General features: G+C 39.8%; 1 protein-coding gene across 1 annotated transcript in view; it reads left to right on the top strand.

Moving 5' to 3' along the window:
- Positions 1–5,390: 5,390 nt before the first annotated feature.
- LOC134439810 (cytolytic toxin-alpha-like) overlaps positions 5,391–20,803 on the top strand; it is a 34,136-nt gene continuing 18,723 nt past the window's right edge. Inside the window, exons 1-3 of the mRNA XM_063189716.1 lie at positions 5,391–5,452; positions 10,723–10,815; positions 16,991–18,436. Of these exons, the coding sequence (XP_063045786.1) occupies positions 5,437–5,452; positions 10,723–10,815; positions 16,991–18,436 (1,555 nt within the window). The 5' untranslated portion in view covers positions 5,391–5,436. The remainder of the gene's footprint in view (positions 5,453–10,722; positions 10,816–16,990; positions 18,437–20,803) is intronic.

Below are 20,803 nucleotides of genomic sequence, written 5' to 3'. Positions count from 1 at the left end.
GAAAAACGCCCCAACTGTTGATAGTTTCAAGACCAGACTTAAGACTGTAGAGTGCAAGAAAGGATTTCCAAGAGAAGAGAATATTTTTTACTCATTGAAGGTTCATTCCCTTAAATTAAAGTTTTACAATTTCTAAATGCGCGGGGAAAGGGGAAGGGAAAGAATGGTAAGATGGAGAGTCTCTGGCTCAATTCGATGACTCTCCTCCTACATAAACAAGTCACTGATCAGATAGCTGAAGTTAGCTGATGAGGCAGCCGTTACGAACGGCACTAACGCGTGCGCTGCCTTGCGCATTTTATGTTACGGCGATTCTATGGCGGGAGTTACGTTCATCACATTAGCGCTTAGCTTACGCATGCTATTTGAACGGTGAATGATCGTCAGACGGCGGAATCGTAAAATGGGCTATAAATAGATCTAGCGACAGCATATTTAGATACTACAATGTTGATTTATCCATTCGATTTTCAATATCTACATACATAAGTGTCAGAATAAAGGTAAGGTAAAGATAAGGTAGTAGCTTGGGTAGTAGCCATGTTTGTTTTTCAGGTTTCCGGTTGAGAGGGAGGTGGCGCACAGCATGTTGGGTACCAAGGCAGCGAAGTCAGCATCTGATGCTGCCCTCAAATATCCCCATTACGCCCACAAATGCACTCAACTGCCAAGGGAGGAAATACAGCAATTTTTCGTTTCGATCTACACTTCATGATTCGACGTTCAGTTAGCTGCCTTCCCTGTTTCGAACGGACCCTCTGTTGTGCGCGCCTCCAGGCCCTGCGCGTCTGTGTCTTTATCCTGGGAAATCCCGATTGGGTCACGCCCTCTCCAGCTGGTAAGTCCATATTAGGCGTCGTGCGTCATACAGGATAATTGACTGGTACGAGAACTGTGTTAGCGACAAAGACAAAGCTTTTCCCTGATGCCTTCTCTTAGAGATCAACATGTTTATCATGTTTTTATATATTTTTCCCCTTATCTCCTGCTATTATCCCTACTTTTTATTCTATTTTCACCAGCCAGGCCATATGCTTTTATTTCTACTTCATTTCAAGTTATTTTATTTTATATCATTTTTATCTTACTTTGCTGTACAGCACATTGAATTGCATTCATGTATGACATGCACTATACAAATACAATTGCCTTGCCTTGCCATTACAGGTGCACTGTGTAATGTTTTTAGTAGTACAGTTTATTTCCAGAATTCATGCTGCCCATTCACAAATGTTACCTTTTCTATGAATACTTACTATAACTATAAAATTCTAAGTAGGCCTATTCATCAGGACTGGGAAAATGACATTTTCATAAATGAAAAGTGGTATCCTCTCCATGGTCCGCCATTTAGAATTTCCAGAAATGGACATTTTTAGCTGCAAAAATGTCTGTCCTTTGGACACACTAGTAAATATTAGTTTATTATTTAATAAATATTCATGAGAAGAGGACATTTTGGAAAAAGGCAGCACCGTTTCAATGAGCAGCATAGTAGCAATACCTTCTCTGGCCAGTGGCCACCATCCTACACAGTGGGTACACCTTTCAGACCTCATCTCTAAAGCCGGGCATACACTGTGCGATATTTTCAGTCGTGGGTATTAAGCTCCTGCTCACACTGCACGAGTGAATTTCGCGATTTAAAAGTTCACATCTCACCATACTCAGCCAACCTCAACGTTGCACAGTCGTCGTCTACAGGGTTCACATCATAAGCAGACAGTACCTTCATTTTATTAACATGATAAAAAAAGTTTAACAGCTTGCAATTTATGATTATGTTGAGAACAGAGTTGACAGGCAATTTTCCCCCCAAAAAAATCCATTGACAAAAATAATGGATTCCATTATGGAAGAAGTGACCTCAAAACATAGTTAGCCAACTCTTTTTATTTCACTGTGTGTGTGTGTGTGTGTCTTTCGTTTTGTTTCGTTTGTTTCCTTCTTTTAAGTCATTGTAATTTTGTTTCCTTAACTGTATTTTTCTTCTCGAGCACACATCAGAAGAACTGCCTTTCCCTAGCTTCTCATTTGCCGTGCCTTATGGCAGTGGTTCTTAACCTTTTTTCTGAAAGGCCCTTACCTGTGCCAAAGACAAGCCGCGCACCCCCATCCCAAACTTCTACACGTGTATACGCACTGAAAAAGGATTGAAGTGATTAATTACAATGATTCTTGCTTGAGACACTAATCAATATCTTATCTTAATGCCTTTACATGGGGACCAAAACATGTATCAATTTGGTTTTGATTTGGCCTAATTATAATGTTCGCCAGACGAGTTTTGGTCACAACCTCAACACAAACAAAATACAGTGCAACCCTGAAATCTCTGGCGCACCCCCAGGGGGTGCCCGCACCCCAGGTTAAGAACCACTGCCTTATGGGTTGATGTGCTTTGTAATAAGAGTGGATTGTTGTTTTTCTACCGTTTGCAGTGTTATTGAGTTACTGTGAAGCAGTTGCTATCGGGTAATTGGGGAGGGACTGAACAGTGTGTGCGCTCTCCTCTCTCTCAATGTCAAGTCTGTCATTCCCTGTGTCTCATGTTTGAACAATGTTCTTCATTTTGGGGTATTTTAAAGGACATTTTATAGAGAATTTGTGTTAATAAAAAGACTCCATTGAACCCCATACGACCTGTCGCTGTCGTCCTAACAAACCTGTGAGTCTGCGTGCATTAGAACTTTCTAGAGGGGATAACTACCCCCTCTATCATTCTACCCACCTCATATCATTGTCTCTGGCTTGATTCCAGCTGGAATGAAGCCAAGACCAGAGCTGAGCTTCAACTGATTTCTCACTTCCCCCAAGGCCATACCTGTACAAACACCATTCACCATTCCCATGTCAAAGCATTATGAGGAATTCAAGAATAGCATTGCAACATTGTGTGTGTGTGTGTGTGTGTGTGTGTGTGTGTGTGTGTGTGTGTGTGTGTGTGTGTGTGTGTGTGTGTGTGTGTGTGTGTGTGTGTGTGTGTGTGTGTGTGTGTGTGCGTGTGCGCGCGTGTATGTGTGTGTGTGTGTGTGTGTGTGTGTGTGCGTGTGTGTGTTAGAGGAGGGTTGTTGTCACATCACCCCACATTAGAAGGTGGAGTCTGCAGAGTATATAACACACTGACATTCTACTGTCCATTTCCACTCTCACCTGGTAAGAAGATCACAGCAGCCTTCAGGTGACATTCTACTGTCCATCTCCACTCTCACCTGGTAAGTCACAGTTTCATCCTGCGGTGGGATGTACACTTGATGTATGTGTAGTCTCCTAACGTTTAGTAATCAAGGGAAATGATCTCCGTTTAAGTAGCTATACACTTTTAAATTTTCCCTTAGTGAAGACGTAGCCCCAAAATGCACACTGTACCATCTGAGGCACTCTGCAATAGTCATTAAAAGGTTAATTAGGCCGTATCATAGTACTACTCCACTATGACACAACACCTGGTCTTTAGTAATGCACTAGGACTCTGTCATTGCCATTCTGTTCACAACAAATTTATAATGTCGTGTTTTAACAGGTTAAACTTGCTATTTTTATACCTCTAAATGGGTTTTAAGCTTATCTTAACCATGCAATCAAATCTGCTTGCATTTGCTTTTAATTTCTATCTTTTCGTTTAAATTTTATTTTCTTACTTGGTTTTAGCGTTTTAAGTATTGATGCACACTCAAAACTTGCTTTTAACGTCTGACCTTGTTTTATGTTTTTTTTACTCCTCTGTTTACATCTATTTTAATGTTTTTTTTAATGTTTTTAGTTTGTGTACTGTGTACGTTTGCTGCTACCTTCGACAGGGCTCACTTGGAAAAAGATTTAAATCTTAATGTGATTTTGTCCCCTCATTAAATAAAGGTAAAATAAGAATATATAAACGAAGGACAAAACTATAAATAAACGAAGGACAAAACTATATTACCTTAGTTATATTATAACTAGCCTTGACTCACACATGAACTTAAAGTTAATTTCAATATGCTGTTGTATTGCTCAGTCACGCTACCCTTGACTTGTCAGTACCTGGTGATGCCACATTTTTCGGCTCAGCCCTTTCCGAGATATGAGTTATTCTAATGAGAGCAGTGTTTGTTTATATATATATATATATTTTAAATGAGCATAGGCCTACTCCAAATTTTTTTCCCAAAAGGTACTTATGTTTGCTAGTTGTTTGCTGATGTTGCATAACCTTTTGGATGTTTTGGGGAATAAATAAAAATGTTTTTTTTTTTTTAATTTATAATGTAAACAAACCGCTACCCCCATTACAACGACCAAGATCTTGGAAAAGGTTGAAGAAGAAGGTAAAAAAAACCTCAAGTACTGACCAGTCCAGGGTAGTGTGAGCATTACATCTGCATGTTGAAATTGACTGAAGTTATCCTTTAAGTGCCATCCTATAGCCCATAGGGGTCAATATCAGTGTGTGACCTAACCAAAGCACTTTTAGAAGAATGGTCAAAAATTCTTATTAACACAATTCTCAAACCTCAAACAGTGAAATGGCAAGCAAAAGGTGAACCGGCATCATATTGAACCCTTTGAATGAGGAATTGGACCTGTACTATGGCAGTAAATGGCACTTAATTTCATCTGTCAGCCACTTTAGCAAATACTTTTGGTAATATAGTGTACATGGGTAGATGACAGCAAAAAACATTTTTTTTCACAAAACCCTTTTTATGAGGCAAAGAATTATATGTCTACATAGTGCGGCAATTAATCTTTCAAAAAATCCCAGTGGTCACAATGTTGGTCTATTAATTGATTATTTGTTTACATTGCTAAAGCAATGAGCTGTAAATATGTCCTTTGGTGTGACATTTAGAAATATATATATTAAATAATGTTGAAATGGCTTGAGGGAGTTTTATATACATTTTTACACTCTTTGTATTTAGTGCAATATTTTAAAATATTAATTTAATGAGAAATAAACATTTAAGTATTTTTTCCCCCCATGAGAGGCAAGCTTATTGGAAACCTTCAAGGAAATACAGAGATAACTTTCCGTTTAAATGTTCAAAATTGTCCGAATTTATACTATATATATACAGTACTTTTTCACAACATATACTTAAGTTTAACCATTTAAAACATTAACAAATTTGAAAGCATGAATTAACTTCATTTTAAGAGCCTGTGACAGCAAAATTAACACGTCGCATCATCTACCCACATACTTTGAAGTTCTTCTAGAGTTCTAGTGTTCACACATGACCTGAGGAAGGCCGACAGGCCGAAACGTTGTCACATTGAAAACTGTTTATTTAACTCCTCCTGCAAGTTCTTCTAGTGTTCACCATCCGTTCATGTCAGAATGTTTTTTGTGTTACAGTTTCGATCTCCAAAAAAACCTGGTGTTCCTTTCAACCAGCTAATCAAATACCTGCTGTTCCTTTCAACCATTCAATCAGCATCTTCACTGAAACCATGGCTGAAATAAAATGTAAGTAATAAAAACAACAACAACAATAATTATAATAACTAGATCTCATTTCCTCACAGAAAATGCTGGAGTATGCTTGTCCTTCATGCATTCTTTGCCTTTCTTGCATGCGTAACATTCATACACACGTCACACATTGCCCAATAGACACTGGCAAGCATACTAATAATGGGTCTTACACACCAGGGCGGTAAAGCGTCGCGGAACGGCCACGTTTTTTACCGGCGCCGGTGAAAATACATTGAAACATATATGTCCTTACACACCAACCGGCGGTAGTCGAGCGTAGACTGCGCGGGAGCCGGCTCCGCGCCACGCTGCATTTGGAAAATAGAACTCGAGCATATTTTTCACGCCAGCGACCGGTGGTGTCTCATTCAAATGAATGGCAAAGTAGCATACTAGCTTTGACTGTGGGAACGCCGACGCTGTCAGTGTGAAAGGCAGAGAAAAACACACCGGCCGAAACTAAGCAGAAAGACCGCGTTCGTCCCGCGACCGTTCCCTTCCGCCTTGGTATGTTTTGGCCCTAATGAGGATAAAAACAGCAATACATTATTATTTTTATTTTTATTATGATATTGATATTATTGAAGAACGAATGAATACAGTACAGGCCAGGAGGTTGGACACACCTTGTCATTTACAGTAATTTACAGTAATGCATTCTCTTTATTTTCGTGGCTATTTACAGCACATTGTACATTTTCACGGAGGGCATCAAAACTGTGCATGGACACATGTCAATTCTATCAATTCTAGCAGCTGTTCAACAACTATGGGACCATTCCATCATTTGCGCTGAACACAGCAAATGCTGAGTTTCAACTAACGTCAGCTGCAGTGGCAAAAATGGGCAATTTCCGCCTATATTTGACATCCAACATTCATAGTACAATGTCTCTGGTTCTACATAAGCTATTGCCATCATGTATGCAACAATTGAAAGATTACATTTGGGACATCAACTTAATAACACCAAATGGTTAAATTGAGATATTTATGAATTCAATATTATACTTGGCACAACAGTAAAATCCATTAAAAAAACACACACACATTCAAAACGGCTATGATTTATTTGCTATTTTTTAACCTGAAATTGGGTTTTAGGGGCAGAGCTAAAAAAAAACAAAAAAAAAAAAAAAAAAAAAAAAACCTGATACAACAACATGTTGGCAACATGTGTAAAATATATGAAGACCTTTGGCAAAGTTTTCAAAGAGATATAAAGAAAAGCCAGTACATGCCATTTGCGTTCCTAATTGCCTATCCAACTTCTCTCACCCTACTCATATTTACCAGGGAAAATTCACTGAAAATAAAGTATGGTTACATTTGTATTTGCATTTTGAATTCAAGTACCATAGCTGAATTAGGAAGGCCCATAGACTAGATAGTCAATTATATAGGTACTGTATAATGCTATATAGGGTATATTATGCACTAAATAGTATAGAATAATATCAAAAACATTATTTAACCTGCCTTTCAAAATATGTAGATAGTAGACATGAAGCCATGAGGTCAGAAACCTTTTTGTCCATCTAGGAGAGTGGCTACAATGAGACTCACTGCATTCCCTGTGTTTTGATTGTTCATCCTAGTTAGTTTATCTGTAGGAGCCACCGTGGGGCATCGGATTAAAATGCAGACACGATGTACAGATCCAGAGTATTTACTGAAACTTGTGGAGTTTACAGTTGTTGGGCTTGGGATTATTGCAGTTGGGGATGATATGAAATAGGTTGTGAAGTTGTGACAACGAAGTTGTGGATGTTACTTTAGTCGTGTTGTGGTTTCTACAAGTAAAACAAATGCAACAATGCCTTTTAGAAACATAAGAATGGTGGCTACATTATTAATGGCTAAGCAGCATGGCTAATCATACACTGACACACATGGAAAATAGCTAACCAAGCACTACTACATTCATTACCAAATATCCACTTAAATCTAGACATACACGTTATTACACTGATATGTTACACCGTTATAGACAACATATTATCAAATTAGGAACATAATCTCCATCTAACACAGCAGGGAAAATTACACATTACACATTATAAGTTAACTTAACCGCAGTAGCGCGGGACACGCGGTGCAAGCTCTGAACGCAACTGTCGGCAAATATACGGTTATTATCAATGACATTCAAACGGACATTTAACAAGTCCTACACAAACAAGAAATGCCAACACTTACGGTTTCTGAACACACAAACGGCACAAACAGTCCACAGAACCGAAGGGGTTCCTTTCAAATCTCTGCCTCCTCATCCACTGGTCTGCGCATACAACCCTCTGACTCGCACTCCAATTAACTGCACAAGTGTAGCCACAAGGATTGCACGCGCAGGACACACGGATGGCCAGTAGGAGGCTACCTGGTAATGTGAACAGTCTCTAGTCCTTCATAACACCCTGTCTTTTAGTAGTTGCAGTGCATAGTGTTGCATGTGCTTGCTTTTCACATATGTTATCAGCAGGGCTTTGAACTGGTTCAAGGAACGAAAACGAAAACCGGGAACTTTTTGTATTTTACAGGGAACAGAAACGAAACCGGAAACTTTATTATTTTTTATGTTCTGGAACGGGAACACTTATTTAAAAATAATGGTAACCGGTTAATACCGTTCCTCAAATAAAATTTTAAAAAGTAACTATTTTCCTGCGCACGTTACCATGATGGCTGAGATTCACGTCCTGTGTGACATCAGACATTCTCTGACTGAATGGAGAGAGAGCTGTGGATTACAAAGTCTCCACTCCGCATCTTAAATAAGACAAACCACTGTCATACATTTCCATTGCATCATTGCAAGACATTGCAGAGAAGCGCGTGTAAAGCGCACCGAGAATTTTCTACGTTATTGGGTATCCATGGTCGCTTCAAATATGCACAAACTCCATCATAGCACTTCCTGTTACCCAAGTCAGCGTGAAGCATGCATTTTCATAATTGAGGTTTATTCTCGGCTTCTCCGCTTAGGTCATCCCTGAATGACAAAATTCTGGAGGATATTCTTTTCATCCACTTGAATAAACAGTTTGGAATGTAGGCTGACTCATTTGCACTTCCGTCTTTCTTGGTTAATTAACGTCAGTTAGGCCTATGGGGAGTAATCAGCTGACAGGAACGAAATTAACCGTTCCGGGAACAATATTTTTTTGTTCTAACCGGATCGGGAACGTCAATTTATTGGTGGAACTCATAACCGGAAACGTTATAATTTCGTTTCTGTTCGGAACGGAACGTTTGGAAAAAAATAACGGTTCAAAGCCCTGGTTATCAGTGTTCTAAACAAGTTACAAAACGTGAGAGAAGCAATGCAATCATCCCCATAATCATAAAATATTAACTGAATAACCTTTACAGTGTTTTATCAGCACTCTGGCTGACGCTCCACAACATTCAACATGCAAACTGTTACGCATTGACCAATAACGTTTGCATTTCGCTCTATTGTGGGAATTTAAGTCGTTTCTTAGAACAATAGGCTATTGGACAAAAGAGGTGTCAATCACTTTTAGTAGGTCACTACAATTTTGCAAATGGCAACCAAAGTCAGACCTGCTAGCTAGGTAGCTTCTCGTACGATTATACTGTATCAAGCACGTGTTGTGTCCGGAAATAAAGACAAGTTGGCCCGTCCATGTATCCAACAAGTTGTACACATTGCTATTGTAATGTGTCTCATAAATGATCTATTGTCAAGAACGAACAGAAATATCAAAATGGTATGTTCTCTATTACATTAGTAGGCCACTACAATTTCGCAAATGGCAACCAGCTAGCTAGGTAGCTTAGGTATTGTACGCTTATACTCGCCGACATTTAGTTACTTAGCATGCATAGTGTTTAATACCTTAATCAACAGACACATAAAACAATACCTGGGTTATTGTTTCAGCGGTCAAGCTGGCACCGGACACCTTGGTTGTTCCTCCCGACAATCTAGCCTGTGGACTCGATGGATTTGCACGGGTCTTCTTAAAATTCCTTTGTAGGCGTGGACTCACGTTGCCGTTTGGAAGTGCCGCTGTCTCGGAAGTCCTGCTCCCATTGCCTGAATATTGGCAAGTCTTTTTCAAGCCTTCTAAGGACCAACGAGCAATGCTGACAGCATCTGGCTGACTATGTTAAATCAACAACGCTAACATTTCCGATATGCTTGTTGTTCTTTTTGCTAGAAAGATGTCAGAAAAATGTTTAAACGCTGAGGGTCCAACTTCTCTCAGATTTATTTTACATAAATGCCAGAGATCGTTTGGTGCCCTTGAGTAATCATGTTGTTTTTGGTTTTCATTTTACTTTGAGGGAAACATGATAGCCTCGTCTCCTTGGATACCATGAGTGCATCTTAATATGGGACCTTGCCTCCTCCACTTGCCTCCTCCACTCGCTTCTCGTCATGATGACATCACTGACAACAGCATTATATTGCAATATCTTGCAAAAGCTCAATTGTAGAGTCTTTTTCTCGTTTGCAATTGGGATGGTGAATGAAAAACAGTCCCTCAAAAGGCCCCTCCTCCGTGGAGAAAACGATAAAGTTTCCCAGCTGTCAGACTCGCCACAACAACTTTTGAGGGACTGTTTTTCATTCACCATCCCAATTGCAAATGAGAAAAAGACTTTACAATTGAGCTTTTGCAAGATATTGAAATATAATGCTGTTGTCAGTGATGTCATCATGACGAGAAGCAAGTGGAGGAGGCAAGTGGAGGAGGCAAGGTCACATATTAAAACGCACTCTCAGTGTTTCGCCAATCAGCAAACAGTTGAGAATGGTGATGTAGAACTCACCCGCGAGCTCCGTTACTGATTGGTTAAGGTAACTATATTTACACTTTCGTTTTATTATTTGTATGCTTTTGCGACGCTATAATGTAACAGACATGCTAACAAAGCACAATGTGGGTTTTAGTTTGAGTTCGGTACTTCAATTAATTTAAATGATGGAATAAGATGAGACCATCTCCCATCGTCCACGGAGACGGATTCCTCATGGCTTTTGCTCAATTTGCCCATATTTATGCACACGCATATTTTTGTTTAAATCCACATACAATTCTTTCTATAACACCTATGAAAATTCTCCCACTGCTGAAATGTTTCTCTTTCCCTACAGTTTAACATATGTTAAAAGGAAGTTGCTACTTTAAAAGCTCAACGAGAAATAAACTGATGTAATGATTTTCCAAAAGGGTGCCCAAACTTTCTCATAGCACTGTATATATTAATAATATTTATTTATATTACAGGTGCAAACGACTCCATGGAGGTGATCAGTGCTCTCAGTAGACCCTTCCGTCTGGGCATGCTCTATGATGCCTGCAGTGACAGAATAGTCCCAGGTACGCAGTGTGTGTGTGTGTGTGTGTGTGTGTGTGTGTGTGTGGGCAGGGGGGCACAGCAGATCCAACTCTTTGGTAATAGTATGGAAATAACCAGAAGCAAGCCAGAGACGTTGTCAGTGTTGTACCCGAACGCGTTCAATGAACGAAAGTTTATGAACACGTTCATATTTTGAGCGAATGTGAAGGTACAGTATATACTAGATGATGAACGATCTATGAACGCGTTCATTCCGTAGTTACCAGATTTCATTAATATTCCCACAGAAACCGTGACTAAACACTAAACACACAAAACTTTCGTCTCGTGCAAAGAGGCGGGACCAAGCAAACAAGTATGGCTAGTTCATTTTGTGAAATATGAACGAACTAGTTCATTTTGAAAGATTTATGAACTATGAACACGCTAGTTCATTCTGAGAGCTGTGAACTGAACTATGAACTAGTTCTGCTCGAAAATGAACTTTCCCAACACTGGACGTTGTATTGGGAGAGACGATTATCTTAGCGTTCGCTCCTGTTTCACCAATGGCAGGTATGTCAATTCACATCGAGCCAAAATCTGAATCTGGACCGAATTCAATATTTATTTTAAAAAATGCATTGAAATTGTGCATATAATACCCACGCTTCAAGCTTAAAGGGGAACTTCACTATTCTGAACATTAAGGCCATTGTCTGAGTTGTCTGCCATATTTGAGAGTCCCCCTTACTGTTTATTTCATGTTTGCTGCAGTCTCTGTTATTTGGCTAATTGGGTTTTATCTCAACAAGCTTTATAATGGCCTTCTATGTTCATGTCCAACTCTGTTCTTAAAATCACCTTTAACATTTGCTTTCAAGAATATGCAACTCACCAAGTGTTGTTAGATTTCGGACATTTCCAAAATTCTCTTCTCCAATAAAATTTGAAGGATGAATGCTCTGCATTGTGTTTTAGCTGACTCACTTGCAAAAATAAAATAAGTCTTCACTTCGTAATTAAAAGGATCGATCAGAATACAATTTATTATAGAAAAAGTGAGATTACAAAAAGAATAAGAAGAAAATAAAATAAGTGAAGGTGGAAGAAAAATAAAGCTTAAAGAAAATGAAAAATGAGACAAAGTCTCACAGCGTCTCACTAACTAGGCAGCATCCTATCTCTGTCAAAATCGAAAATGGACAAAATGGTGGCAACTGTTTTTATACCATCTTCCTCATGTCAGCAGGTTACACGTATGCAAGAATGATATTAGTTAGGGAACATGTCGTTTCCATGTCTACAGTAGTGACGAAGCATAAAAACACATATTGCTAAGGATAGAAAATAGACCAAGGACACTTCTGGTATCAAGAACAAAGTGTTCTGGGTGACCTTCAATGGCAGAGTCGCCAGCTCTGTTCAAGATATCAGAAGCTAAACATGCACATTCCTAGCCCAATTGATTGGAACACAGGAATGGCTTAAGTTTTATTCTAAAACTTAACAGTATGGTCAATCAGTTGTTGGTCGGCTGCAAAATGCAGTAGGATATACCACTCAAATTTAACAGTGTTTAAGTTCAAGTTCAAATAGTTTGTTGCCATGACGACATAGTTGATAGGAATTATCCCCAACACCAAAAACATACAATTGACAAGCACACAACAGCAAGGTACATACAGTAAATATAAATATGGACAGACATAACAATAGACAGAAAGGGTCCCAGCAGTCATTGGACAGCAGTTAAATTACAGATGTCCCTGGGTGTTAAAGTGCCTAGCAGTGTTCAGCAGTATTCACTGGTGTTCCTTAACATGTTTTGTAGCGAAATATGGCTTCTGTCATGTTTTATGTAGCATTTTGTAAATTAAGTTTCACTTTCGCTTTCTATCACAAAATGTCAAATAAAAAAATGTCAGAATCCATATTTCACCTTGAAACTTGTTTGGGACTGCTAGTGAACACCCCTAACCACTTTGTGAGCTGTAGACTTAAACAAATGTTTAAGGTGGCTTTTATAGTTGAACATGCCCATAGACGGTCATTGTAAAGCCAATTGAAACAAAAAACGAATGAGCCAAATGACGGAGAATGCTAGCCTGGTGAGCTGGTGAGCATTTGGGCGAGCTCGGAGAGAGTGTGGGCGGGATAACGATTGTCTATCAAAATGCCTTGGCACTCAACACCACACATTAGGATGGTGCAACATCCAATCACTCGGAATCCCCACACAGTTCTGTGCAACATCACAGCTGTTTTTCAGAATGTGCACGTGACACGCCCCTTTGTAGGTCAAGCGGCAACTTTGTGCCTTCATAGAAATTAATTTGTGTGATGACCACAGCCACCAAAAAGTTTCCAAATAAATCGTGTTTTCACTTACACAGTTCAACCACATGGCCCTCCTTGGTCAACCAGCGAAATGTTGAGCAATTTGGTGCTTGTTAAATGGATATACAGTCCCAGGAAAAAGTTTGTACACCCTTTGAAATTTCTTACATTTCTGTCAAAATTGGTCATAAAACATGGTCTGATCTTCCCGGAAATCACAAGAAGGAACAACCAGAGTCTGCTTTAACTTATTCAACCCAAATATTTACAAGTTTTCATATTTTCATTGGCCATAAGATGCAAACATTCACAGGACAGCAAGGCATACGTACTGTAAGTACACCCTTGCATTCAATATGTTTTAACCGTAAGTTAGTCGCAATAACCTCAACCAGATGTTTCCTGTAGTTGCATATCAGATTAACAAAACAATCTGGATGTATCTGGTCTCCCTCTTCTTTAGAAAACTGCCTCTCGTCAGCAAGGTTTGTGGGATGTCTGGAGTGCATAGCTTTCTTGACTTCATGCCTTATAATCTCAATTGTTTTTTGTCAGGGCTTTGACTGGGCTATTCCAGAATGTGTATTTCATTATTATGAAGCCATTCTAAAGTCGATTCGCTTCTAAAGTATGGGTTGTTGTCACATTTCAGCACCCATCCTCTTGTGTGCTTCAACTGTGTGACAGACTACCTCACTTTTTTCTGTAAAATATCTCTATAAACTTCTGAGTTCATTGTTCCACTGATAATAGCAAACTGAAAAGGGCCTGAGGCAGCAAGGTAGCCACATATAATGATGCTCCCGCCCCCATAATCAAAGGTAGAGATGATGTTTTGGTGAAGGTGTGGTTTTCCAGTTCTCCTCCAAACATGACATTGTGTCTTCCCCTGAACAATTCAACTTTGGTTTCAACGTTGGTCTACAGAATATTTTGCAGTAATTCTATGAAGCATATAAATGCTTTTTTGCAAACCTCAAAGGTGCAGCAATATTTTTTTGGACAGAAACCCCATTCATTTTAGATTGGCAGAATGAATCCCATTTTTAGCTATTCTTGGTTACATCTCCTCTTCTGAGTATGGTGGAGGGAGCGTCATTATATGCGGCTACCTTGCTGCCTCAGGCCCTTGACAGTTTGCCATTATCAGTGGAACAATGAACTGTGATATTTTACAGAAAAAAACCGTGAGGAAGTCTGTCACACAGTTGAAGCACACACAAGTATGGGTCCTGAAATGTGACAACAACCCATACTTTAGAAGCAAATGGACTTTAGAATGGCTTCATAATAATGAAATACACATTCTGAAATAGCCCAGTCAAAGCCCTGACAAAAAAAACAATTGAGATTATATGGCATGAAGTCAAGAAAGCTATGCACTCCAGACATCCCACAAACCTTGCTGACGAGAGGCAGTTCTCTAAAGAAGAGGGAGACAAGATACAAACAGATTGTTTTGTTAATCTGATATGCAACTACAGGACAAGTCTGGTTGATGATATTGCAACTAACTGAGGGTTAAAATCTACTTAATGCAAGGGTGTACTTACTTATGCCCTGCTCTCCTGTGAATGTTATGGCCTTTTGACCAATACAAATATGATAACAGGTAAATGTTTGGGTGTAATTAATTAAAGCAGACTCTGATTGTTCCTTCTTGAGATTTCCGGGAAGATCAGACAATGTTTTATGATCAATTTTGACAGAAATGTAAGAAATTTCAAAGGGTGTACAAACTTTTTCCTGGGACTGTATTTATGATTGTTCTCAACATGGCATGCTCTGTGTTAGCGAGCTAGCTGGATAACCATAGAACTAATATAAGGCAGATACCTAGCTCTTTGTTATTGATGAAAGGTTGGCTAGCCGCTAGCTCGGTAGACTAGGTGTCATTCCCATATATTTAGTAAGCTACATGAAGACTTTCAAAGCTCCGAAATGTCTCGTTTTTTAATGACATGGGTCTTATTAGAAATCGGGGCAGCAATTTCATTCTACACCTACAATAGTGGTCTGATAATAGCGTGTGATTATCTGGATCGGTAAAATGCTCAAATTAGCTTACCGAGCTAGCTTAAAACATCGAATTATCAAATAGTGATGTGTAGTCATCTATTTGTGTCAGATAAGTTCATGGTGTATTTTTACATCAATTCATGGCAGCCATGACATTTATTATCATTCAGGCTTTCTAAATTAAGCAAAAACTTTTGTGTTGTAAGTCGCACGGCCGGCCGCCATGTTTCTTCTTAGAAAGTTTTCTGTGTTTACTAGGTAGCCGGGCCCCCCATCTTGCTCCTCACGATTTGATTGGCTCTGTCATCGGATAACTTTCAGCCTCGCAAAACGACAGGGGTCCGCTAGACAGCCCCCGGGAGCAAATTCAATTTCCTGTCGCTAGGGGCGTCTCGATATCTAGGCTAAGAGACTGCAGTAAACATGAAAACGGTGAGGGGGACTCTAAAACAATGCAGACCACTCAGAAAAGGGGCTTAATGTTCAAAATAGTGAAGTTCCCCTTTAAAGCTAACACATTCCCATCATATGAAGAAACTGACAATAAAAGCTGACTTGACTTGACATTGCCTAATTAAAGTGGTGATTCGCTATTTTAGACATTAAGCCCTGTTTGTGTGACTTCTGGGGTGAAGTAGAGATGTTCTCATCACAATTTTGACATTTGGTGCTGAACGGAGCATTTGGATCTGCAGCCCCCCCCACCTTTGCATTGATTCCAATGAAGCACTCAAGCAATCGATCAGAAAATGGCATTGAACTTTCGTTTGAAAACTCACCGAGTGGTCAGAGGTGGGCAGCGATACGTTGGCTCGAAAATCACCGCGAAATACGCTTCCAGAGAAGATATATCATCATTATTGTCCGTCTTCATTGATTGTATTGGTTTGACTAGTATTACTCCGCGCGACCGGAAATGGGGGTGCGTTTGTTTACGTTACTATCTATGGTTTGTATGCAAGCTGTAGTTTTTGTAGCTAGTCCCGCTCAAAGATAGCCGTTCTACCTCGCTCCTTGATGTCTACACAAACAGCACAGTATCGCTACCTACTGGCTGGATGTCTACTGCTATTCAACGGCGTCTGGGGAAAAATAGGTCCGCCAAATGCTAAACAACAGTTAGAAGGCATATTTCGCTGCAATTTTCGGGTCAATTTATCGCTGTCTACCACTGACCACATGGTGAGTTCCATGTCTTCTTGAACGAAAGTTTAATGCCATTTCATAATCAATTGCTTGAGTGCTCTATTGGAGTCAATGTAAAGGTGGGGGGGCTGCAGTCTTGGATACCCAAATGCTCCGTTCAGCACCAAATGTCAAAATTGTGATGAGAACATCTCTACTTCACCCCAGAAGTCACACAAACAGGGCTTAATGTCTAAAATAGCGAACCACCACTTTAAGGTTGGACAACCAGTCACTAACAGTGAAAAAGAGCACTTCTTAATGTTTGATGGAAAATATGTATTTGCACGTACACTACAAGAGAGCCAGGTAGCATGTGCACGGCAGCTGAATTCTGCCCCATTTACTTTGCATTGACGTGATGTCACTCGGTCGGCTAGTTTTTGTTGCATTTTTTTTTATAAATCTATTTGCAAGTTTTGAGGGTGGCAACAGCCAAAATAATAATGGGTTGTCAGGTGGTTACACATGCAAAAAATAAATTGCCACTCCTTACCATGAACAAATTGACAAGATATGATTCTTGGCCCATCGCCTATTACTGTGAATGTGAGCCTTGACAATATGTGTGTGTGTGTGTGTGTGTGTGTGTGTGTGTGTGTGTGTGTGTGTGTGTGTGTGTGTGTGTGTGTGTGTGTGTGTGTGTGTATTTGTTTATGTGTGTGTGTTTAGGAGTCAGCATATGGAAGACTGAGGATGTTACAAATGCTACACGAGTCAGTCTTCAGCCCAACATGAGATACCAGGTGGCAGACTCGAAGTCTACTAGGGATAAGACTAATCTACTGGACGTAAGCGCTTCAGTGAAGCTCAGTTTCTGTGCTGGGCTGATTGAGGCAGGGGGATCTGCCCATTATCTGAACAGCCAGACATCTTCCCATCAACAATGCAGCATCACCTTGCACTACCACCAGACCACTGATTTTAAGGAGCTCATGATATCTGAACTAGCGGCTCCACAACCTGAGGTCTTTGACATGACTGATGCTACTCATGTCGTGGTGGGATTGCTGTATGGAGCAGATGCACTGATGGAATTCCAGCAATCAGTCAGCAGTGAGGAGAGCAAGCAGGACATAGAGGGTGAACTGAATGTGATGATTAAGAAGATTCCAGGAATTCAGATTGATGGCCACGGTAAGGTAACAATGAATGATGAGGACAAGAAGAAGGTGCAGAATTTCAACTGTAAGTTCTACGGTGATGTTCAAGTGAACAGCATTCCGTCTACATATGAAGGTGCTGTGCAGCTGTACCAAAATCTGCCCCATCTGCTGGGTGACAATGGAGAAAAGGCTGTGCCAGTCAAGGTCTGGTTGTATCCTCTGAGCAAATTAAATAATACTGACATGAAGCTGAAGAGGATGATCTCAAAGACGCTGGGGGATGAGGCTGAGACAGTCATGGATGATTTCCACCAAGCTAAGATGAGAATCAATGACCTGTTGGAACAAAGCAAGAAGATAAAAGTTGAGGCCATCACTAAACAACTCAAAGACTTTCAAGGTAGTCTTAGTGTTTTCAGCACTGTGTTCTTGAGCAAATTATCAAAGTTGATCCCAGCTATCAGAAGAGGACAAGACAAGACAGAAACAGACATGGCAAAATTACTTCAAGCCAGAGACACACTTGGCTTCAGCGGGGAGCAAATGAAGCAATGGCTTGATCAAAAGGAGACTGAGATAAACATTGTCACTGCCTACCTGAAGAGTCTGGGTGATGAGAACAAAGCTCCCGAGAAGAGTCCAAATGTTGATATTAAACCTCCGGGCCCAGAGCTTGAATCCTACCTCTTGCAGCCAGACGTAGGTGATGTGTACGTGTTCAGCTTCACCTCACTGGAATATGAGGAGCCTTACCTGGAAAAAGTCAAAGAGGCTCCCAAGAAACTTGAGGATATTTTGTCAAACAGTACGCCTGAACATAAAACAGAACAGGAAGATCCCTGGTACATGAAGGAAGATGCCAGGAAGGCCCTGAAGGAATCAAAGGAAATCTTTGAAGCACTACAAGAAAAAGCCAAAATAATCAGTTTCATCTCCGACCAAGATTACTCAGGAGCTTCGATCCGCTTGTATCAAAATGGTGACCTGAAGGATCGACATGTTACGTCCAAAGGTAAGTTACTGTGCTCTGCTCTTTTTTTATCAGTTTCACTCTAACCGTACTATTAATTATAGCAGTATTGCAGTTAGCCGATGCAAGTGACTATAACAGACATAGCATGTGCATATATAGTATTAGGAAATTACCCCAAATAATAATTACCCATGTTGACACCTGTAATTGCATGACTATGCCTCTGGGAGGAAATATCACCTCCAGAGTAGATCTTGGCCATGATGAGAAAATAGGCACAACAGGTTCAGATAGATTTGAACAGATAGTGCAGGTGGATATGTCAGAAAAAAGAGGTTTAGGAACATTTCATATAGATTTTTCCAAATTGTGTTTTTTATCAACTACAAACCCGTAGTCTTCAAATCCACCTGTTTCCATTTTTTTTCCGAAGTGGAAACGCCCAAAATCCAAGATGGCGGATATGCAGTCAGATTCTAACACAATTGAATGTAATGGAAGGAAACATGTCATATACATTTTTGGAATTGGTGTTTTTTAGCATCTCTTGGACCCCCTGAATACAAAACTACCTGATTCTATTTCCCCCCTTTATTTTTAGAACCAAAATCCAAGATGTCTGACATAACATATAGCAAAAATGACATGTTTGGTGTTTTGAGGTCTCTAAAGTCAGTGTTTTTTTCTTGTATTTTTAATATTCTTGATGTATACAGGACCGTTCAGTCAGTCATTACATGAACTTTTTCAAAAATCATTTAAAATTTATAAAAATTCCACATGACATCTATCAAACGATTGCGTAAGCTTACCTCTCTATATGGCCAGCTGATGTGTCTCATCCCAAATCTGAGCTGGCCCCTTTGATAATTTGTGTTTTATATTTCTAGGACCCCCTCTGAAAACAAAACAATCTGTTTCAAATTTTTAGAAGCAAAATCCAAGATGGTCAACATTGTAGCAAAATATGAACATTTGGTATTTTCAGGTTTATTAAGCTATTGTGTTATTTCGTACGCCTATTGGTAATATTTTGATAGGCACATAACTGTCATTACATTAAATGTTTCGTCTCATAGGAAGAGCATCTGGAATTTGGGGTGACACACTGTAAATGTTGTGCGCACATGTCAGCTAGCAATTGGCTAGTTGCAAAAAGTTGGCCTGTTGCCTCCAACTAAACTCTCTAGACTGATCAGAAAGTTAAAAAAAATCCTATTAATTGTGCAGCATCATTGAGGGAGCCAGTTTCTTTTCATTTTTATGTCAATTATTTTCATAAAAGAGTCACACTTGTGCCACTTATACGGATCCTCATGATGCCAAAGGTCTCACAAAGGTCAGTGTATGATAGTGTGGCAATCAGCAGTCAGCGCACCTGCCAATCTTGCACCTGAAACACAGAGGACAGACCAAGGAATTAGCAGGGAGGACAGCCAAGCCCCCTTGAGTCATGACATATGGTAGTACTTTGGGTTTGGGTTCAAATAACAGAAGGCCTTGGTTCCAAGTCGTGTGAGCCCACTCTCCTCTTCTTCACTACACATGGCTTCAGAATTGGGATGACTTGCTATGAGGCCAACATAGGCATGCCAACCGGATGAGCCACAACAGACCCACAGAGATGTGATCTTAATGGATGCTACTGATGGGTGAAGCATAATATTAGACACCATGGATGATATAGGCCTAAGTAAGTTGGGAATTATATGAGGGACGTTCAGAGGGTATGAAGCACATGAGTGGGCTTACCATATCAGGGTATGACCCATCACTACAGTTGAGGATATTCTCTGACTGTCATGCCAGTGAGCCCAGTTCTATGAGCAGAGAGCATGGCAAGATTGTTGGCATTGGAGGAATGCAACATCCCGGATAGAACATACGGTTTCACAGCCTTCAGGTAAGCTGAGGCCTTGAAGCAACTTTGTAGCCCTTTGCCTCGATATAGGCAGCCTATCCAGTGAATGTGCATATTACTGTACAGGTAACACTGCATAATAGGTAGGCCTACTGTACATGAAGTGACTCATAGCAATTGTTGTTGGAACAATAATTTGGACCAGCATGGAATCCTCTGTGCTCGAATTCACAAATGAATGGCGTCAGAGTAGAGTAGAGTATCATTTATTGATTTATAGACCTGAAAGCAACATTAATGTTGATTTTGCTAAACAAAATGTCTTCCATCTTGGATTTTGTAATGGGCTTAGTTTATGTAATGGCTGACTTCACATTCATGTAACAAATATTACCAAAACAAGTCAACAATGGCTTTATAGACGTCAAAATATTAAATATGCCAATTTCGCCATAAATTATGTCAGCCATCTTGGATTTTGCCACAAAAAATGAAGGAAAACATTGAAAATAATTTGTTTTCTATTCAATGTTGCCCTGGAATTA

Source organism: Engraulis encrasicolus, chromosome 23, assembly GCF_034702125.1.
Source record: "Engraulis encrasicolus isolate BLACKSEA-1 chromosome 23, IST_EnEncr_1.0, whole genome shotgun sequence".
NCBI classification, from domain to species: Eukaryota; Metazoa; Chordata; class Actinopteri; order Clupeiformes; family Engraulidae; genus Engraulis; species Engraulis encrasicolus.
This window is presented reverse-complemented; position numbering and strand designations above follow the sequence as displayed.